This window comes from Siphateles boraxobius, unplaced genomic scaffold (genome assembly GCF_051911475.1).
Source record: "Siphateles boraxobius isolate OS27281-9 unplaced genomic scaffold, OSU_SipBor_1 31, whole genome shotgun sequence".
Classification (NCBI taxonomy): domain Eukaryota; kingdom Metazoa; phylum Chordata; class Actinopteri; order Cypriniformes; family Leuciscidae; genus Siphateles; species Siphateles boraxobius.
Window position 1 is genome coordinate 10,124,048 of NW_027508931.1, and position 21,256 is coordinate 10,145,303.

Here is a 21,256-nt window from a genome sequence, read left to right on the forward strand (position 1 = left end):
CTGGGAAAGCGTTCCCCGTACGTTGGAAGGAAGGGACGCTGCGGAAGCCACATCCAACCCGAGGGAGGAAATGTGGAGAATATACATATGAACTGGGCGGAAACCGGGCAGTCTAACATATGGAATGTCACTGGGGTGGCTCCAGCCTAAGACGGGGGGAGACACACCGGACAGTGACGGCAGAGAGACTCTGCCGAGGGAAGACACGGGCTCACCGCAGGGAGCCGTATCGTGGAAGAATACACATATGGGGTCACCGAAGGGACCGCAACATATGGACCCAGCCTAACACAGGTTCCACACTGCTTACGAGTGGTAGGCCTAACACCAGACGTTCCGCACGTCCGACGTCAGAGGGGTGTGGAGGAACTCAACAGGGTTCAATTTTAAGGGAACTCAACTGGAGTAGAAAGGCGCACGTATCCAGTCCATAGGAGGGGAATGGCGCCGCAAGCCGACACTTGAACCGGGCTCACGGTGAAACTGGCTTCATGAGAAGGGAGCCCACGGGAAGCAGCGGTTCAACTAGGTGTCGTCCAGCCCCCAACTCTAGAATCTGTTTAGCAAAGTATATCGTCAACGCCCAGGCGGAGCACTTTACACTCATCATAGAGGAGCTCAACACCTAAGTGGACATGTTGCATCTCGGATCTTTGCCGAAATGAAGGCAAGCACTAAGTGCAACTTTGCATGGAAACAGCCTTCCGTCTCTGCTGAATTCCAACAGATATTTGAAGAGCTGGTCTGAGGTCTATGACTTGCATTCTGTACACGTCCAAGCGAATCGGACAGAGAAGCCAGGGCTGGATCTGCCTCCTCCAGGGCAGCGCTTGCAGGCTCACCACCTGCTCCTATTACGGGAGAGGTAGGAACCTTGGGCACAATCCGAGCCGGGGTCTCAGCTTGTGAGAGTTAGCCGGCCCAGACTCCAGGCACAATACGTTGACCGAAAGCGAGCAAGTCCCTACCCTCTAGTAGAGACCACGCGAGCAGGAGAACTGATATAACAGAATTTTTAACTCACTACCTGCAGTGGCTCAGGGGCGGTCTCTGCAGTGCAGTCGCACCAGGGACAAGGCCCAAGAGGATAAAGAGGGACACAAGGATTTACAAGACCTTGCTCCTCAGGAACCTGACGATCAGAACGTGCTTCTGCATACTTCTGCAACACGATGAGCGTCGTTTAAACACCGAGGCAACATCATTTTGAGGGTGATTTAGGAAAACAGCCTACTGCAACCCATTTTGCAGGAAAGAGAGCACTGAAGTGATCGAAAGCTTTCAGGATCTCCTCAGGGGAGAAGACGCACTCAACGACTAGGTTCCACTTCTAAAGGCGTAAGCACGCTACCCAATTCTAGGGGGTGCTCGCAGAAGTGATGGTAACTAACACATGTTCTTGTGATAGCCACCTGAACCTCCGCGTTCAGATGTAAGACCGCCCGGAATCTCCGGGGGAAGAACGCGTGTGCCATCGTGCCCCGTCCCCGAAAGAGTTTCCAGGGGAAGTCAGGAAGGCTGTTGAAGGGAACCAGGTCTAGTTGGGCCAATGAGGGGCAACTATGAAAACCTGTTCCTCTCCTGACATGGCACGTAGGTGCAAGTGACGTGCGCAAAAGACAGGAGCATTGCTCAACACAACATGTGAAGATCACTGGGCTTCAGGAGCATTTTCTGCTCAGCACTTGGGTGTGACAAGATCACTGAGCTTCAGGAGCATTCCTGCTCAACACCTGAGTGTGATAAACTCACCGAGCTTCAGGAGCATTTCTGCTCAACACTTGAGTACGAAGAACCTCACTGAGCGACAGGAGCATTTCTGCTCAGCACTTGAGTGTGACAAGTTCACTGAGCTTCAGGAGCATTACTGCTCAACACCTGAGTGTGATAAACTCACTGAGCTTCAGGAGCATTTCTGCTCAACACTTGAGTGCGAGGAACTTCACTGAGCACCAGGAGCATTTCTGCTCAGCACTGCGTGTGATGAATTCACTGAGCTACCTGTGATGGACTCACTGAGCTACAGGAGCATTGCTGCTCAACACCAGAGTGCGATGAACTTCACTGAGTTTCAGGAGCAAATCTGCTCAACATGAAGAGTGATGATTTCACTGACTTGCAGGCGCAAGGCGACCATGAGTCGCAGTCACTTTTAGAAGGCTCACTGGGGTTAAACGCATTTCTGCGGGCCCCTGGGGCCGCTGAGTCCCAGTGTTTGTCCAAGGGTAGTCCGCTCGGTTTACCCAAACACTGGCGGAAAAATAAAACCGGGGGGGCAACTGAGCGGCCCCGGAATGGTCATGACCCAGCCGGACCCAGGGGATGGAGTCTCCACTTGCCCTGGCTATAACTGTCGTGAGGCTCGATGGCGGCACGATTGAGTAAGCGGGAGGAGTGGAATAAGGCGCCCTCAGAAGCGTCTGACTCCAAGGAGGAGGTGACGGGTGAGTTTGTGACATGCAGGGGAAGCTTGCGCAACGGTCGCAATGTCTAACAACTCGAGGCACGAATGCCCGTGTAGTCGGGGGTCGCCCAGGCCCCCGTTAAAACACGCCCTTTGTACATGGCCGCTCTGTTGAAGAGGGTTTGGCAGCAGACCGGGATGAACTATAGTCACACAGGGTGAGCTGCTCTGCCACGGTCACCTCGGGACTCGATCGTGAAGCTAGCGCTGAAGCGGTCACATATGGAGGGAGCCAAAGGCTGCGACTACCATATACCCCAGGAGCCTCTGAAAGTTCTTTCAGTGGGACCCTTTCTCTCTTCAACACCAGCTGAACACATTCTCATTGGAGAGACATGTTGGACCGAGTACCTCTCCAAAACTAGAAAAGAGATACTCAGCCCGTGGGCGAGATTACTCTCTTCCAGTTGACCTGAAGACCCAACGGGCTCTGGAGCACTCGAGGGGAAGGACACTGTACTGATACTCCACCCTTAGACGCAACACACAGGATGGCCTGCGGTGCGGGAGGTAGAGATCTGAAGCACATGTCTTTCAGGTCAAAGCTGCAGACCAATCTTGGGCCAAGATGGTCACGACCCACCACCTAGTAGCACGAAGAACGAGTTTACAACTGGCCTTCGTACCGGCTGGAGGAGCGGCTATATCAAATCCTTCGCCAGCAGGATAAGATAAGCACGCACAAGTCAGGAGCACTGCTCAACACTCGGTGTGATGAATATCACTGAATTTTCAGGAGCACGTCTGCTCAACACCTAATGTGATGACTATCACTGACTTGAGCGGGGTAGCCGAGCCTGAGGTGGGGCAGCAAAGTAGAGAGAGTGGTGTTAGTGTGCTGTGCAACACTTACCTGTCTCCACAAGCGGCAGGGGGCGCGTGAGAAGGCGGATGACCGGGTCCTCGAACGCACCAAGCTGCCTGCTGGCGACCAAGGGGGAGCTGAGGGGTGTAAGGCTATACAGGGTCACACCCGCCAGACTGGCCCTCTTGGGACCCAGGAACAGATGAAATTGCTCTCTCTTTGAAGTGTGGGTACCGCTTGCTCCGCTTTTTTTTTTTTTTTTTTTAGGGAGCCAGCGGCGGAACAGACACACACACAAACAAAGGCTCCACCCGGCCCTCACCCGGGGGGAGGGAGTGATCGTGCCACTCCAAGAGCATCTCATCCATTCCTGGGCGGCCCGCTCCGGAATGCTTTCGCTGTCGCTTGCCACCTGGCTTGGCAGCGCCTGGAGCGGGCTGGGCGTCTCTACTGCGGCCGGCTCCCTGCTGAGGCCTGGGTGGAGGCTGCTGCGGAGGGCCAGCAGGAGCGGCGGCCGGAGAACGCCCACGGCGACGAGCAGGCGGAGGAGCTGCCACCGGCGGCGGGTGGAGGCAGCAGCTGGCCACCGGGGCAGGATGTGCCGGATGACCTCCGTCTGCGCTTGAGCGGCAGAGAACTGTTTGATGCAGTTCTCCACCGCGTCACCGACCAGCCCAACCTGGGAAATTGGGGAGACCAGGAACCGAACCTTGTCCGCATCCGCCATACCAACCAAGCTGAGCCAACGAAGGCGCTACTGGACCACCAAGGTGGACATCGCCAGACCGATCACGCACGCTACGACACCCGTACCCCGGAGGGTGAGGTCGGATGCAGTGCGGTGCTCACCTATGAGCGCACGGTCTGGATTACCCTCGTGCATGCCATGGGTGCCCTAGCCTGCAGCAACGCCATGGCACGCAAGAGGAAGGGGCTTGCCCACAGGCTTTGTAAGCTCTGCCCGTCGGAACGGACGAAACTCACAGGCCTTAGGGGGAGACGAGGATCCCCCCAAAAGGCAGCGGCCGCCGGACACAGGTGCACCTGTGTCGACAGACCGCTCCAATGGAGGGACACCTCGCAACCCTTCACCGTTCCTCCATCAAGGGTGATGAGGGGGAAAAGCTATTCAGGCAGTTTCTGGCAGAGAAAGATGCTGTTCACCACCTGATAAGCTCTCCATGCATTTCGGGAAAGAAAGGCACTGGGGCGGCGAGCTGAGAACCAGCGCGGCCCGCCCCAAGATACCAAACTGCAGATTCCAACCGAGACTGAACGGGACACGGTGGAGGTTCCACTCGAGCCCGGCAGCCTCGGCGGCCCGTTTCAGCATAGCTGATAATTCTGGATCCGGCTCGGGCAACATTGAACTCCCGGAGGGAGACAATGCAGCCGAGTCATCATCTCCAGAAGTCAGCTCACCCTCTGATGCTGCAATCGGCGTCCTGTCCTCCAGGGGAGCCCCGAGTGAAACCGCTGGCCCACCCATTACAGATGGACCAGCAGACAACACAGGAGGCTCCAGTGGTTGCAGTGGAAGGGAGGAGTGAGGAGCCCACAGGGAATGGTTACCGGGCGGGACATCCAACACTATCCTCCGGTCACCCATCCCACACAGCACCCGAGGGTGGGGCATGGCAATGGGGACTCGCTCTCCGCGAACGAAGGCGAGTCTCGCCCTCAACACTGCGACAGTCATGTTCCCACAGTGAAAACATGAGCTGTCCACAAAAGCTGTCTCAGCGTGCTGTAAGCCAAACACGTGACACAACAGTTGTGACCATCAGAGAGAGACAGGGAACGACCGCACCCAGAAACGCACGGGCGGAATGACATCTTGAAAAAGACGCAAACGCACCCGTGTTGCTCTTTCAGAAAATAGGACCGTCACCAGTGCCGGAGCACACAGGGAAATGACCGCGGCAACACTGAACAGAGAACTGAAACAGTGAAGCACTCACTTTTCCGCCCTCTAACCAGCCATCAACACACACAAACATTTAGAAATTTGTTGCTGTTAAAACAGCAGTTGAGAGCTCAAAGCTCGCGATCACCGCTGCACTCGCGCTGTAGAACACCAGCACTGGGAGAGTCTTCCTGAAGAACACCGACACACTCGCTCGTTGTAGACAACAGCACTCTCAGAGACATCAAACGATCGGCTCCGAAGCGAAAGGCAACTAGTGCGTGCATCCACTTCCGTATTTATACCCGCGCCGCGGGGGCGGAGTGTGTGATGCGAATCACGCACGCCAATTACATTGGCTCGTTCAATAGTACTCGAAGATGATAGGCTCCCTAGCGTGATCCCATTTCAGTCGCGTCGACTACGTCCGACGTTATCGACTGAAAGGGAACTATGTTTTTTGAAAATGTAAAAAATTGTTTTAAAAAAAAAGTTTTCTGTGATGGCTAGGTTTAGGGGTAGGTTTAAGCTTTCTAAGATAGACACAGTATATAGGGACATAAAGAGACACACATAATATATATATATGTATATAGGGACATAAAGAGACACACATAATATATATATATATATATATATATATATATATATATATACTAATGCTGTGAAGTATCCACCAATAAAAGCAACCTCTCCTTAAGCTGTTTATGTAAGTCTACAGCTGCTCCCTTTGGAATACAGAAATACTATAAAAATGTTTGTGTGCGTGAAAATTAATGTTCTTTGTTTTGCTTTCAACATCTGCTCGGTTTCAGTTAGAATATAACTGTTGGTTGTGAGAGAAGTCTGATCTAGTAGGTAAGATCAAAAGGCAGTAATGATGTCACTGTTATTAGTGCAGTACTTAGTACTTGTGTAAATAGCATATACACTACCCTTTCAAAGCTTGGTAAGTTTAAAAAAAAGTCTCATCCTTACCAAGACTGCATTTAAGTAATCAAAAATACAGTAAAAAGAGTAAGTTTGCGAAATATTACAGTTTAGAAAAACTGTTTCATACTTTAAAATGTAATTTATTCTTGTGATTGCAAAGCTGAATTTTCAGCATCATCACACCAGTCTTCAGTGTCACTTGATCCTTCAAAAATCAATATGTTAATTTAATGCTCAAAAAACATTTCTTATTATTATCAATGTTGAAAACAGTGATGCTGCTTAATATTTTGTGGAAACTGGTCTCTTTTTTATCAAGATTCTTTGATGAATAGAAAAGAATCTGACATAGGATTAGAATACTAATAAGAGGTATGGTCACGTGACTTTCTCACATCATATATATAAAAAAATTGAGAATATTATGTAACCTTTGGTGTAATCAGCATGTCTAATCAGAATATTAATTGTGGTGAAAGGTTCACCTTAAAGCTACAATAAGTAAGATTTTTGTAATAAAATATCCCAAAATCACGGTATATACCATGGCAACATATACATAGTATCATATACATGGCGACATATACATAGTATCCATGGCGACAGACATGGACAACTGCGTTACGTCTAGCGGCACGCTCATGCTGTTGTTGTTTCGTTCAAACATTATGGACCATGGCAAGCAGACTTTGGGACAAAAGGAGAACCAAAACAAGGATCAATATCAGTGTGGCGCTTTCGAGATGCCAAGAGTTCCACGTCCGTGAAAAGACTTTAGAGGTTAGCGACCCCTAGTGGCAAAATAAACAAAATTTTAGCTATTGCTGTGAGTCACGCATAGACTGTAAAAAAATATGGACGTAGTATCCATGACGTCACCCGTAGGTTTCTGAAGAGCGTTTTTGAAGCCTAAAGTGGGCGGAGTCACTCGTCGCCATCTTGGAAGCGCGTCACAGTGCGTCACTCCCGGATAAGCGAAAATGGGCAAAAAGGCGGGACGTGGGTGGTGTTGAGGTGCCTGGATGCTGAAACTACGCCCGCCTAGCTCGACGTGATCGAGTTTGCTCAGGCTAAGCTAATGTGCTACTGGCCTCGCGCTAAAGTGACAGCTGACTTGAAGTAGACCTAAAGCCAATAGTTAAAGTTTATGTTTTTGCCCTTGGAAATACTATAATAGTTAAAAGACATAACTAACCATGAGACTAACGTGTATTGTTATGCATTATTATTCTCATGCAGTAACTTACAATATTTGCTCTGAGTGTGTGTGTGTGTGTGTGTGTGTGTGACAGTGATAAATGCGCATACATGTCAGTCAGCGCGGCAATGCACGTCAAGTTCGTAGAGAGCTTTATTCAGTCCATTTTAAATTCTGATAGATATTACCTAAGAAGTTCAAGTAATGCACTAGAAATCCGCGCTCATTTAAGGGACGAAAAGAAAGCACTGACACCTGCAGGATTTAATCTGACGGTAACGTTACTTTTTATTGAACACTAAAAGCATATTATAACATAGTCTATCTGCTCCGTAAGATCAACGGTAAGTTACAGCAGAACGAGTGTGGCCTCTATACCTTAGACGTTTTTAAATCTGAACTCCAAAAAGCAACGATATTGTCAGACATCCATGAGTGCATGTTCACAGAGGAAAACAACTGAAGAACAGCGCTGGTTGTTCTCTCGATACTCGACAACGACGGAATCCAACGGCGTGGGCGAAGGTATAAGGGCGGCGTGTAATAAACTGTATGAAATAATCCCGAAAAGAGTACAAACACGGCAGAGATGACAAGTTCAGCAGCTGGAATCAGCTGAGGTGACATGATGGCTAACAGAGAGCAGACAAACGGCTAGTAATAACAGCAGCGGCAATCCACCTGTCACTCAAGTGGCCACGCCCTTGATTATGCAGGAATTTAATGCTTAATATAATTTAAACGGATGAGTTATAAAAAAATTCACCCCCCTCACAGTTGTCATGAAGGGCAAAATTAGCTGTATAGACCAAAACAACTTAAGGCACCAGGCTGTAAACATAATTTTTTCGGCTGTAAAGTTGGGCATTTTAACATGGGGGAGATACAGATTTGGCTCACTTTTGCAGTCAGCCTCAAGCGGCCAGTCGATGAATTGCAGTTTAATTCACTTCCGTGTTGGTTTCAAGAGGGAGACAGGGAGGTTGCCGCTTGGAGTCACGACACGTAATTTCATTACAGGAGGAGAAGAGAAGTGTATTGGAAAAGATTTCTGGTCTGTTGTCACATGATGCCCTTAGAAATAGTTTGTGAACTGTGTGAAGCGTAACAAATCTTTGAATGGTGTATGACTTGGATTTAAATTGACACTCTGCTGAGTTGTACTGGCCAGATACACTGATGTTAAGTAAACAAGTTGAATTCATGTTCAACTTGTTTACTTCACATCAGTTCAACTTAATCATCAGTTCAACTTGGAGAAACACTGCATATGCTTATGTTTATGTATATTACATAGAAAAATGCAATCAGAATCAGGTATTTATATAGATCCATGTTCTAAATGTAAATATACACCCAAGCGGTTTTATCCTTTGTCCTTTTCCCAACAATTTAATCCAGTCTTTTACAAAATCTCTCATGACCCATCTAACCTTTACATCTTGCACATTTCTCTCTCCCTCTCTTTCCTCATTTACTTCTTTTCCTCTTCTACTCCTTTCCTCATAATTAATGCAGACACATACAGTCAAGTGCTGGGCTTCCTGAGGTTTTGCTTTATTTTGCTCATTTCTCAGTTCATTCTCTTTGTCTTAGAGGTGAGAAAATAACGGTTTGAAGGGTCTAAATTAATTTGAGAATCACTGTTAAATTAGTTTCTGATTATTATTTTATTCACATGAGAAGCTTCCAACATTAATCAGACTTTCTCTTTATTGTATTTGAATTTAATTTGTTATTTTACAGAGCATGTAACGATCCAGAAGTTACTATTGTTTGAAAACAAATCAGCCAGTGACTAGATGCATGATTCAGCACATTAAGCCCATCTCTGATGGGATGTGTTGTCATGGTGACAGCTGCAGAGATGACCTCACCCTACTTAACCTGCCTTGTGCCTTTGTGGTGTTCTGTTAATGGTGTGACATCACCCCTTGCACAGCACAGCTACTATGGCAACAGTCAATGATTGGCAGCTTATGTGCATCCCCAGGGCATGAAAAATGCCCCATCTTTCGTAATTAGGATAAATGGGTTTGGAAGGGCCAACTGTTGGTTGCCTGGAAGACTAGAGTAAAAATGGGACTTTGCAAGACAGACGATCACGGCTGCTGAATCGTGCGCTTTTAAATGGACGTCAATAAACAATCTTCATAAATAATCTCTTCATTTTGAATGATAAGGCTGTCTGTGGAGAGGTTAGTTCATTGGGAAAACAGGTGTTTCATCGTTGATTAATTATGTGAAGAACATCATCTGCGGCCCTGTAGGTGGAACATTTGAAATCTTTTTGTCGCCGTGATTTACAGTTAATGAACTTGTCTATTCACTCGCACCTTCTGAATTGATTTAACAATAAGAAAATTACTTATCAACACAGAACACATGCTTTGAAAAGATTACCAGATGTGAGTCATGCTTGCACATGCAACATACAAACTTGCCGCCACAGTGCTGAGTTATTGTGGGTGGTTACCAGGGCGTTGCTATGTTGTTGATAATGTGCTACGAGCTGGTTTTAGTGTCTTATGCCATTGTTAAAGTATTATAAGTGTTTTTGTGCATAGAAATGTAGTTACAAGGCTGTTCTGGGTGGTTGTGAGTGTATTTTGCATGTTGCTATACTGTTTCTAGGGTGTTTTTATGCATGGCATTTAAAGCTGCAGTATGTAACTTTTGGCACTCTAACGGTTAATACACAAAACTGCATGCGTCTTGCGGAAGAACATTGTAGCCGGAGCTATTTCTCTCTGTTTATGTCTATGATGAGTCATGCAGGTACTGGGCTAGTCCTCAGCGGTGGTGACCCGACCGGTCTAAAATAGTCAGAATATAAACACTCATGGTGTACCTTAGTGATTCAGGATAAGACAAAAAACAGTTTGGAAAATGGATTATATACATTTTTAACACAAAGCTGCATTAAGTTATTAGGGTGTTATGTGTTGTTGCTATGGCTTTGCTATGCAGTTAGTGAGTGTTTACTGTATATATATATATATATATATAATACACACACACACATATATAATCTTTTATGTTAGATACCTACAATTAATTGCAATTCATTGGTTTGAATTGAGATTATTTTAATTGATTACTTAATAAATTTTTTGTATAAAACACTTGTAATGAGGTAAAACTGACTTTAAACTAACATCATTAACCTACAGCAAAGATACTGTAGGTTAATTTCCTAAGCTAAATGTGTTTGTAAATGCATCTCTTTATTATCCTTGTTGCTAGATCTGTTTTATTTTCTTCTCATTCATAATTCATGAATCACTGTGAGTCTGTAACTAATATCACAGAGTGGTTCTGAATCTAGAGCACAGCTTTTCCCAGGAGCTCCTGTACTGTCTGCAGTGAAGCCACAGTTTAGATCTAAGCATGCACTGTGAATAGAGACAGAGACCTGCTGAAATGGAGATGTAGATATCTCTTTTTTTCCTTTTTTTTTGGAGACATCAAAACTTAAATGTGTAAGGTATGATTTGGTTTTAGCCAGCCAGATTAAAGTGGCATTAAGCCGGGGACACACACTTAACAAGGCCGATTATGAAGGTAATATGATACGTACGACTGATCATGCCCAAACTTGCAGAGTCAGAGACAGTTCGTGAGCTTAGAATTATATGGTTCTATCTCCACTTTTGGTCGAAATTAAGTTTGACAATCTTATCCATTAGGTGTTTATTAATGTCTGTGTGGTGTTATTTTTGTAAAAAAATATATTTTGTTAGTAGTTATTAATAAAATAAAAAGGTTCCATCTCACAAAACAGCAGGGATTTAAAAACTTTGATGCTCAATATCTCAGAACTACCCTAAACGGAGATAGAACTGTATAATTCTAAGCTCACGAGTTGTGTTCAGTCGGTGTTCACAGTCAGTGTTTAAAATCTGCTGCAGTCATTAGAAACAGTCTGTAAGTGTGTTCAGTTCAGTCTTATAATGTTTCAGCTTGTCGTTCGGTGTGTCCCTGGCATTAGACCCTAAACACACACACACGCATGCTTTGGTTGACTTGCTCAGAGGAGTGACGTTCTTTTAAATCCTCCGATATTTCAGTGATTAAACAGAAGCTTATTAAAACGCTTCCTCAAAGTACACAATCCGCTGTCTGGATCCTTGACGTTTTTTCTTGTGTATTTGGGATTATTTCCGCACTCCCATGCAGGGGCGTCATGCAAGCCAAAATTCTGGGGGGTCACAATCTGAGACGTTGCAGTTGTTTTCTGACGGGTGATATGGCTCATGTTAGGAGGGGTCAGGGGGTTTCTCCCCCTGAAAATTTTTAAATTCTGGCTGCTAAACATACCATTTCAATGCAGTTTGGGAGGGACAGAAATACCTTAACGGAGCTAGCAGCAACCCTCCTCTATCTGAGGATTAAGTTAAAGTATCTATTTTGTAAGTTTATGTAAAAGACAGGTTGATGAAAGAAAAGCACATGAGAGAGAGGTTGACTGCTACACTTTCGTGCAATCTAAGCCTACATCACGGTCATAGCCATCTGTATAACAACTATGCTGTAGCTTTCGAACGGGTAGCCTAACTTTTCACTGCATTTGAATTAGCTGCCTGATCCGTGAAGAACCGTGAATAACAGTCTATGGGAGAAAGATAAAGTCGATGCCTTGATAACGTTAGGTTGGATTTTGCAGTTAGCCTACAACAAATTTAACACCCTCGTTTCTATGAAACTGAAAACAATTGAACCAACTGGAGACTTTGACACAAGACAAAACGGAACAGATGTTTCAAAACCGATCAGATAACGTTACTATGGCTTATTGGCTTTGTATGGCAGGCAGTAACGTTAGCCAACTAGTTTACGGTTAGACTAGGCTAGCTATCGATAATGTTACACTGACACAACTTAAGTTAATGCTCTGAATTCGCAGCTAATATCAAATACATAACTTTTTGATCAAGTTAAAATTTCCAGGTCAACCACAAATAATCCCACTACCTTTTAATATCATCCGATAACTAATTCAATGCCGATTTGTTGCTTTGCCCACTTACCACTTCAAGACCATCTGTAAAACATTGCCAGCTCAACGTGCAAGACGAGTGAGTTGTTTGAACATACACAGCAAAGATTCTAGAGCGCTACGCGCGTAGTGCTCTAGATTTGATATACAGTGACACCATATTAGGAAAAAGGGGCGGGCTGATGCTGAGCGATTTATTACACATCCAGAAGAATACATTTGAGTCGTTATAGGCTCTGGTAATTATGGAGCATAATAGGAATAAATTTGTGACAAAAAAAATTATCAAGGAGGAAAAATCTGAGGGGGCACTTTGAAGTTTCATCTCATGGGAAGGTCATTAGAGACTCATGTAGAAATATATTCCGAGCTGAAATCCCTTTAAATGGTGCTCTGATCAGGATGGCAGGTTGACAGGTTAGAGAAATATTTATTTTCTGGAAGCATTAAGAAACTTGAAAATTTTTAAAGCCTTTCCAAACTCGGGATTGCTATGCTGAACCATGTGTGTTGTATACGAATCCAGATTAAAACGCTATTTCTCTGAATACTTGTTTCACACTCTGACAATTGCAGTAAATTAGTTAAAGGGATAGTTCACCCAAAAATCATTATTATATTTGTCATTATTTACTCCCCCTCATGTCGTTCCAAACCCATAAGACCTTCGGTCTTCTTCTGAATACAAATGACGATATTTTTGATGAAATCCGAGAGCTTTCTGACCCATAGACTGCAACGTTATTACCACTTTCAAGGCCCGGAAAGTAAAGACATCGTTAAAATAGTCGATGTGTGGTGGTTCAACCTTAATGTTATGAAGCGAAGAGAATACTTTTTGTGCACCAAATAACAAAAACAACTTTATTCAACAATTTCTACTCTTCCATGTCAGTCTCTGATGCTGTTCATGTGAGCAACACAACACACACGTGTGATCCTGATGCAGGAGCCGGCCAATACTGAGTCGGCGTTCTGACACAGAATCTGGAAGCTCTGCACTGTTTACACAACGTGAACAGCATCAAGAGACTGATAGGGAAGAGAAGAAATTGTTAAATAAAGTAGTTATGTTTTGGGGTTTTTGCACACTAAAAGTATTTTCGTCGCTTCATTGTGTGGCGAGGGGGGGGGGGCTAACGAGCAATGAGAGAGATGCCAACTGAGAAAGCAACCTGGAAGTTCACATTAATAAAACGCTAATACGGTTTACATGGTAGCCGACTACGCCACCTCAGGAATTTCACCCAAGGATATGCAAGACAACACAGGTTCGTTCTTACCAAGGAGGACTGAGACAGTTCTGACAATTAAAAGCAATTTATTACAAAAATCTTTTTCACATTGAGAAACACATTCACTAATAAATACCTTTCCGACATTTACCTCTTAATTACCCATAGATGTTAATACAGAAAAGGGTATTTTTAAATAAAACAAAATAAATAAATACTGGGTTAATCAAAGACACTAACAGGAAAAGGGATCCCTGACCCACCTTGTAAGTAATCACTCATTAGACTGCACCCACACGCAGTGACCCTCACTACAAAGGCAATGAAACAAATCCACACTCCAGTGTGTTGAACACTACACCCCAAAAGCGGGTGGGCCAGATAGCCTTTCACAAATGTCTCAGAGAGAAAACCACAGCACTTAAATTGCAGGTTCCCTAGAAAAATACTCAGAACATATTAATACAGAAGACAAAAGCGCACACGCACACACACACACAGTGAAGTTTAAGCACATTTAAAGCAGAAGAGAATCCCCAAAAAGAGATCATACTCACTGTGTCAGAACAACGTATCTAAAACCACTGAATGCTGCAACATGCTCTCACTGCACTGCAACAACTGCAGAACAAGCTTTAGGTTACACACAAATATTACACAAAAATAAAATCACATGCCACTTTACACTCATCCACATACCAGAGATTGGAGAAACAAGTAACCCAAACTACACGACTCCATCCGGGAAGGGCATAAAATGGACAATTAGGAATGGCTGAACACAAGCTCAGCTACCTGTGCACCTTGCTTTTATTAAAAGTGCAATCATGATAATGATTAACCAGCCGGTATTGAACACAGCTGAATCCATGGGGAAATTATTCCCGTTCTCCACCAGGGGGAGTAATGGAGGAAAATCCCCAATCTGCTACAATCGCATTAAGATTGAACCACTGTAGTCATATGGACTATTTTAACAATGTCTTTACTACTTCTGGGCCTTGAAAGTAGTAATAACGTTGCAGTCGGTGGGGTCAGAAAGCTCTCGGATTTCATCAAAAATATCTTCATTTGTGTTCTGAAGATGAACGAAAGTCTTACGGCTTTTGAACGAAAATTGAGATGTATACATCACATGAAAGCCGAATAAATAAGCTTCCCATTGATGTATGGTTTGTTAGGATAGGACAATATTTGGTCGAGATGCAACTATTTGAAAATCAAAACATTGAGAAAATCGCCTTTAAATTTGTCTATTTATGTTCGCGATTGTGCTACATTCACTCACAAAAATAAATGTTTTATACATTTACGGTTGGAAATTTACTAAATATCTTCATGGAACATGATCTTTACTTAATATCCTAGTGATTTTTGGCATAAAAGAAAAATTTATAATTTTGACCCATACAATGTATTGTTGGCTATTCCCGCAAATATACCCGTGCTACTTAAGACTGGTTTTGTGATCCAGGGTCACATATGTGCATTTGTTAGCTTTTAGGGCTGTGTCTATCTTGTCCGACTTGATTGGCATAATTTAATGTTGTCATGTTGATTCAGTGTTATGAAATGTATTTTTTTAATCAAATAAAATGTCATGACAAAACATTTTACAGTGCCGATGACAAAATGTTGTATATCTAGATTAGACATAGATATACAATTTTAATATTTAGTTTTGTTTTAGAGAATAAAATTTGAATATACCTACAAATAAATAATTTAAGCACTGTTTGATAATATCTTCTAGCCTAAAAAGTAGCGAAATAGGCCATGTGTGTACCTGTATAGTTGATTAAAATTAGTCAGAAGAGCATAAAAAGCCCACAGAAATGTAACTAAACAAGTACAACTCACTTGACGATAGGTGTGAGAGCTGACAGGACCCCAGTACATTTGACCCTAATCCTTGGTGGTGTCCACTTCACTGCCTGAATGATCACAGCTCAGCAGGTTTAGACAGCAACTCATATAGCTTACATCACACCACAAAAACCTGAATACTATTTTACAATTTTTGCTTCCTTTTTTACACCATACCCAAACATTTTTAAAAAAGTAGGACTTCTGGCATTAAGAGTTGACAAGACTTCAAATGTTAAATACAGGGTAATCCAGATGGTTTAGCATTCTTTTTGGAGGTATAATTTATGAATGAAATGATGTATGGTTTTTAGAAGATGGCTGGTAACATTTTTGTCCGCATAGTTTGTCATGAGTTCAGCAGTTTTGACCTGTGACACAAAAGCTAGGAATAGCATGAACATTCATAGAAACCTAGAACAAAATGACTCATTATTGACAAATGTGATTCAATAAGCCTTGTGAGTAAAATGATATGAGTTCCAGCAGAGAAATGCTCACAGAATACATTAAAAGGACAAAACATTTAAAAATGTGTATTTCATCATATTAAAACGCATGTTTGCCTACATAAAGCTGTGTATGATGTGAATAGATGATATTGCTTTACAGAGTGGCATAGCTTTACACACAAGGGATCAGAAACCAAAAAAATCTAGAGAGAACTGCTTCTCTTTTAAATGACAATTTACTAAATTTGCAAATCTATTTAGATGTTTATAATGTCTTTATGAAATGACATTATCAAAACCATGTATTAATCTATATTTAAATATGAAAACATCTCTAACCATGTCTGTCACTAAAATTCACAAGGCCTGGGAGTTTTCAAAAATATTAGTTCTTTTGTCGCAATATTAGTGGAGTAATTTGTAAAAATCATGATTCAATTAAAACATTGCTTCTGAATCCAAATTTCTATTTAAAAATATGAAAAAATTCAGACAAGTGCACCCAGTAAACAAGCCTCTCTCTTCCTCTTTTTCTTGTTCTGTCTTGGATCCTCCATTCATTACAGATCTGTGTGATTGTGACGCTCTGACTGTGAAAAGCTGCATTGCAGCACTGCTGTCAACCGAGTGGAGCTCAGCTAAAATGAAATCTTCCCTGCGTTAGCGGCTAGCATACACCAGAATCCGGGTTATAGCATTTTGCTGAGCCAATGCAGAGGCAAAACAGAGGCTGGCCTTATTTAGCTGCATGCTAACCCATGCTGACCCACTTATAAATAATGAACGGGGATGGTAGAGGAAAGAAAATAAGGTGTGATGGCCATGTCCTAGCTGGTGTTATGCCTATGTGTATGTGTTTATGTGAACGTGTGTGTGTGTGTGTGTGTGTGTGTGTGTGTGTGTGTGTGTGTGTGTGTGTGTGTGTGTGTGTGTGTGTGTGTGTGTGTGTGTGTGTGTGTGTGTGTGTGTGTGTGTGTGTGTGTGTTTGTATGCATATACCGTAGAGTCTGAGTGACCTTGTGGATTTCTTAAGCTAGTGACCTAAGAGGCTTAGGTAGTCGTGGCAGCTCACACACACACACACACACACACACACACACACACACACACACACACACACACACACACACACACACACACACACACACACACACACACACACACACACACACACACACACACACACACACACACACACACACAAAAAAAAGTTACTTTGAAAAGTAATGCATTACAATATTGAGTTACTTCCTTAAAAAGTAACTAATTGCGTTACTTAGTTACTTTTTTAGAAAAGTAATGAGTTACATTACTTTTGCATTACTTTTTTTCACCTGGGCTGGGATTGTTTTTTTGTAACAAAAAACCCTTTCCCCACAAAAGTGAAATAATAAGCCTCAGGCTGAAGGAAATGCAAATGCAAAATCATGCTTTTCCCCATTATTGTTGAATCACGGAGGCTACACCAAATATTTTGCCGAGAAACAAGCATAGAAGAATAAGGCTACATGAGAGGTGGTCTTCATTCCAGATTTATCTGTTCTCCATTTCTCTATTCCCTCACCCCATCATGCCAGCTGTAATGGTTTCTCTGAGTTTCTACTCCCTCACCCCCTCATGCCTTGTTTCCCTGAGTCAGTACTCTAACATTGAGCTTATATACTCCACTCTGGGACTTACAACTTACAACAATCTAATCCTTATAAGGTAGAAAAAAATGTTGCTTATGTTTAAAAATGGAACGTATACCTCATGCTTACACATGGTGCAATCCACTTTCCATATTAAGATACTATTTCTCAGTGTATACATTTGTGGTACATTTGCATCAGTGCAAATGTAGTGAACGTTGCATCACGCTTGGTGAACGTTGCATTGCACACATACTTCTAAGCAAAATATATATCTCTCTGCTCAGCACACAATGTACAAACATACTCTGACTTCAAAAAATACATTATGAAATTATTATGAAAATGAATAAAGAAAAATAAAACTAAAAAATAACATTAAACAGTACATTTTTAGTCTTCACAGATTCAGATTATGCATTTCACTGATTTTATTAATTCTGAGAAATATTGAATCTTTTTTTTGTGCAAGTGAGATGAGTAAATACTAAATACACTTTCACATTTAGTCTAGAACTACAATAACCACCATGTTTACACACAACGCTCTGCACTTTGATTTGCCTCAACATGGGGACAAGTAACTTAGTAAAGTAACTTGCGTTACTTATTTGAAAAAGTAATTTTAATAATAATGCATTACTAGTTACTTGAAAAAGTAATCTCATTACGTAACTCAAATTACTTGTAAAGAGTTACCCCCAACACTGCACACACACACATTGGTCTCCCTATATTAGCCACCCCATCTCATACTGTAGATGGGTTTTTTATACAGAGGTGATATTTTCTAAATTCCCATGCATAAACCTAACCCTCACACAACCTGTTGATTTCAAGAAATGCATGATTTAGTTAATGAGCCTTTTGAATAGTGAGAGAACTGGCATATTCATTATTTTGTGTTTCTGTCTGCAGGCCGGCACATGACATCAGTCTGGAGGAGTTTGATGATGAAGATTTGTCTGAAATCACAGATGATTGTGGCATAGGCCTCAACTACGACTCTGATCCATATGAAAAGGTATGAACCATTCACAATGCATGCTTTATTTTATTTTATTTTATTTTATTTTTAGGTGATAATCTGTTATATTCTATTTCTGGGAAACATACTATTATTTAGTTTAAAGGTAATTCTATTCTATTCTATTCCATTCCATTCTATTCCCACTTTGCAAGACTTAGATTAGCACTTTACCTGATTTCTTTGTACACTGTATGCTGTGTTTTCTGCAATGAGTTTAGTGTTCTGCAGTAAAGTGTGCCGGTTCCTGCCCTATGAGTAAAGGAAACCTTAAGAATCACGTTTAGAATCCAGCTCTATCATGCTCAAAATGCTTTTTATGGTCATAGCAAGAGCAGCTAGAACATACAGATAAATGGATGTGGCTTATCACACCATTGGAAATAGTGTCATCACTTCACTCGCCAGTTGGCATGTCAAAGAGCTCATTTGCATTTTAAAAGAATCTAGGTTTGAAAGCATTAATAATCTCGTATGCTCATGACAGTTACAGTCTGAGTGTCGATGTTGATTTTTAACGTAAAGTGGAATTTAATGCTAAGTTGATTTTATTTTGATTGATGTTTATGTTTTTATGTTTATCTATCTCTCTGTCTATAGGCCTATATACCTATATAAATTTAGCACTTGTTAAAAGTTTTTTAAAAAGCCAACAGTCAAAATCGGTTTGGATAAACTTTGCTTTTTTCAGTTAAAAAATACAGTTAAATGAAATTCTTTGAATTTCAATTCCTTTTATGAATTTTTAATTCTCTTAGAATTTAAATATAATTCTGTATCCTGTTTGCTACGTTAATTCAAAAACAGGAATTAAAAAAAAGCATTCTAAATTCAATCCTGAATGATAACATCCAAATGGGAACATAGGAATCTACACTATAGACTGCTGTAAAACACCCAAATGCAGAGGCTTTGCCTTTGAAGTCCTCCGTGTGTGCTATGTGTTAATATGGATGGAGTTTGAATGTGCAATTACCCATAGTTGTATTTGATGCTATGTGTGTGTATTTGTGTGCTGGCTGAATTGAGGGCTTGTAAAGGTTTTATTGTGGTGGCGGTGTGCCACGGCTGCAGTAGAAGGGCTGGTGGTGACCCAGTGAATTTTGCTGCTATGCAGACCTCTCTTTCTGTACCTCATTCCTGTTACAACAAAACTATTTCCTCTTCATTACCCTGCTACTAATTTCTTCTGCCTGTGGGTTCTCAATGTTCAAACGTGCCTGTAAAGTTTTGATTATAACCCTTCACATGCCTTTGGTGTGTCAAAATGATTTGAACCACACAATTGCAGTCTATGGGCATCATAGCATGCAGTGACCTCAGATTGTTCAGTATGGAGGCAGATTGATTAGTTGGAACTGGCTGATGATTGGATGGTCCATGGGCTATTCTTTTATTGATTGGTTGGTTGATCTAAAAAGTGAGCGGCAGAGTCTATGCCAGGGATACGTAATGAAAGTTCCAAGACGTCCGGTTTCTATATTTCCTTCCCAGCTGAGGTCCGGATAGTCCATTTTTGGAATAGTATATATTGTAAACAGTCAACATAGTAATTAAAGATGAGGATATTGGGTCCTCAGAGCCAAAGCATTGGTGTCTAAGAGTTATAATAATAATAATAATAATAATAATAATAATAATAATAATAATAATAATAATAATAATAATAATAATAATAATAATAATAATGATATAAAAAAAATAGATATAATAGATATAGATACTTATTCATGGCAGAATGCCATGTGATAGATGGAGATTTAGGTTTTCCTCTTGAAGTCTGGACCATTTTTATATTTTGCTTAAAATAAGTATCTACTAAAAACAAACAATGTACATAATAATCAAAATGCTCTCATTATGAGCATAAAACTAAGTTAACTAGAAGTTTCAAGGTTTTATTTGTCTTTCCTTACCATCTACAAATACTTTTCCCAATTATAACATTGTTTATTATGAAATGCTCTTAACATGTTGATTAGGCCTAATGCTAAATGTAGATAAAAATATAAAAATAATATATATATATATATATATATATATATATGACATAAAAATAACTATACTGCTACTGCTACTGTTGTGAAAATAACTGCAATGTCTGTAGCACTTGTATCGTATTGCTTTATGTCTTTAGCACGAGATAGAAGCAATGCGCATAGAGCGGAAAGGACTTGAATGAAGCGTGTTTAGCTTTAGAAAAAAACATTAGAGGATATGGTGCCGAATGATCATTACCATAAATGGCCCTAAGCGCTTGTGGTGTAAATAACTCTGTTGTTTTGACATGCTGCCCACTTTAAACTGTAGAAACAGTAAAATGGGGGTGCTGTTATTTAGTCTTCGGTCCGCTATTTGGAGATGCCTGGTCTATGCAGTGCATCAGGCTACAGTCTTTCTTTTTTACCACAGTTAACAGCTCTAATCCAACACACACAACACACACACACACACGCACAAATGCCTGTCCCGCAGGATTATGTCATGTGAAAGCAACACTGCATTGTGCTTGCCTTGTCTATGCAACTGTAGACTAAAACAAAATCACAGTAGACATCCTCTGTGCCTCCAATGTGCCACTAAGAGCGGTTACATAAGAAACCTTCCAGGTTTATATATACAAACGATGGCTGTTGGTTTGGGAATATGCATTAAATGTCCTTTTTTTTTCATTGGTTGAAATAACTTAATATTAGTATTGTGTATATATATACATTCACCTAAAGGATTATTAGGAACA

At 41.9% G+C, this 21,256-nt stretch overlaps 1 protein-coding gene across 1 annotated transcript in view; it reads left to right on the forward strand.

Moving 5' to 3' along the window:
• Window positions 1-21,256, forward strand: part of mapk8ip2 (mitogen-activated protein kinase 8 interacting protein 2) — a 46,567-nt gene that overhangs the window by 5,713 nt on the left and 19,598 nt on the right. The window contains exon 3 of the mRNA XM_077193725.1: window positions 18,408-18,513. Coding sequence (XP_077049840.1) covers window positions 18,408-18,513 — 106 coding nt within the window. The remainder of the gene's footprint in view (window positions 1-18,407; window positions 18,514-21,256) is intronic.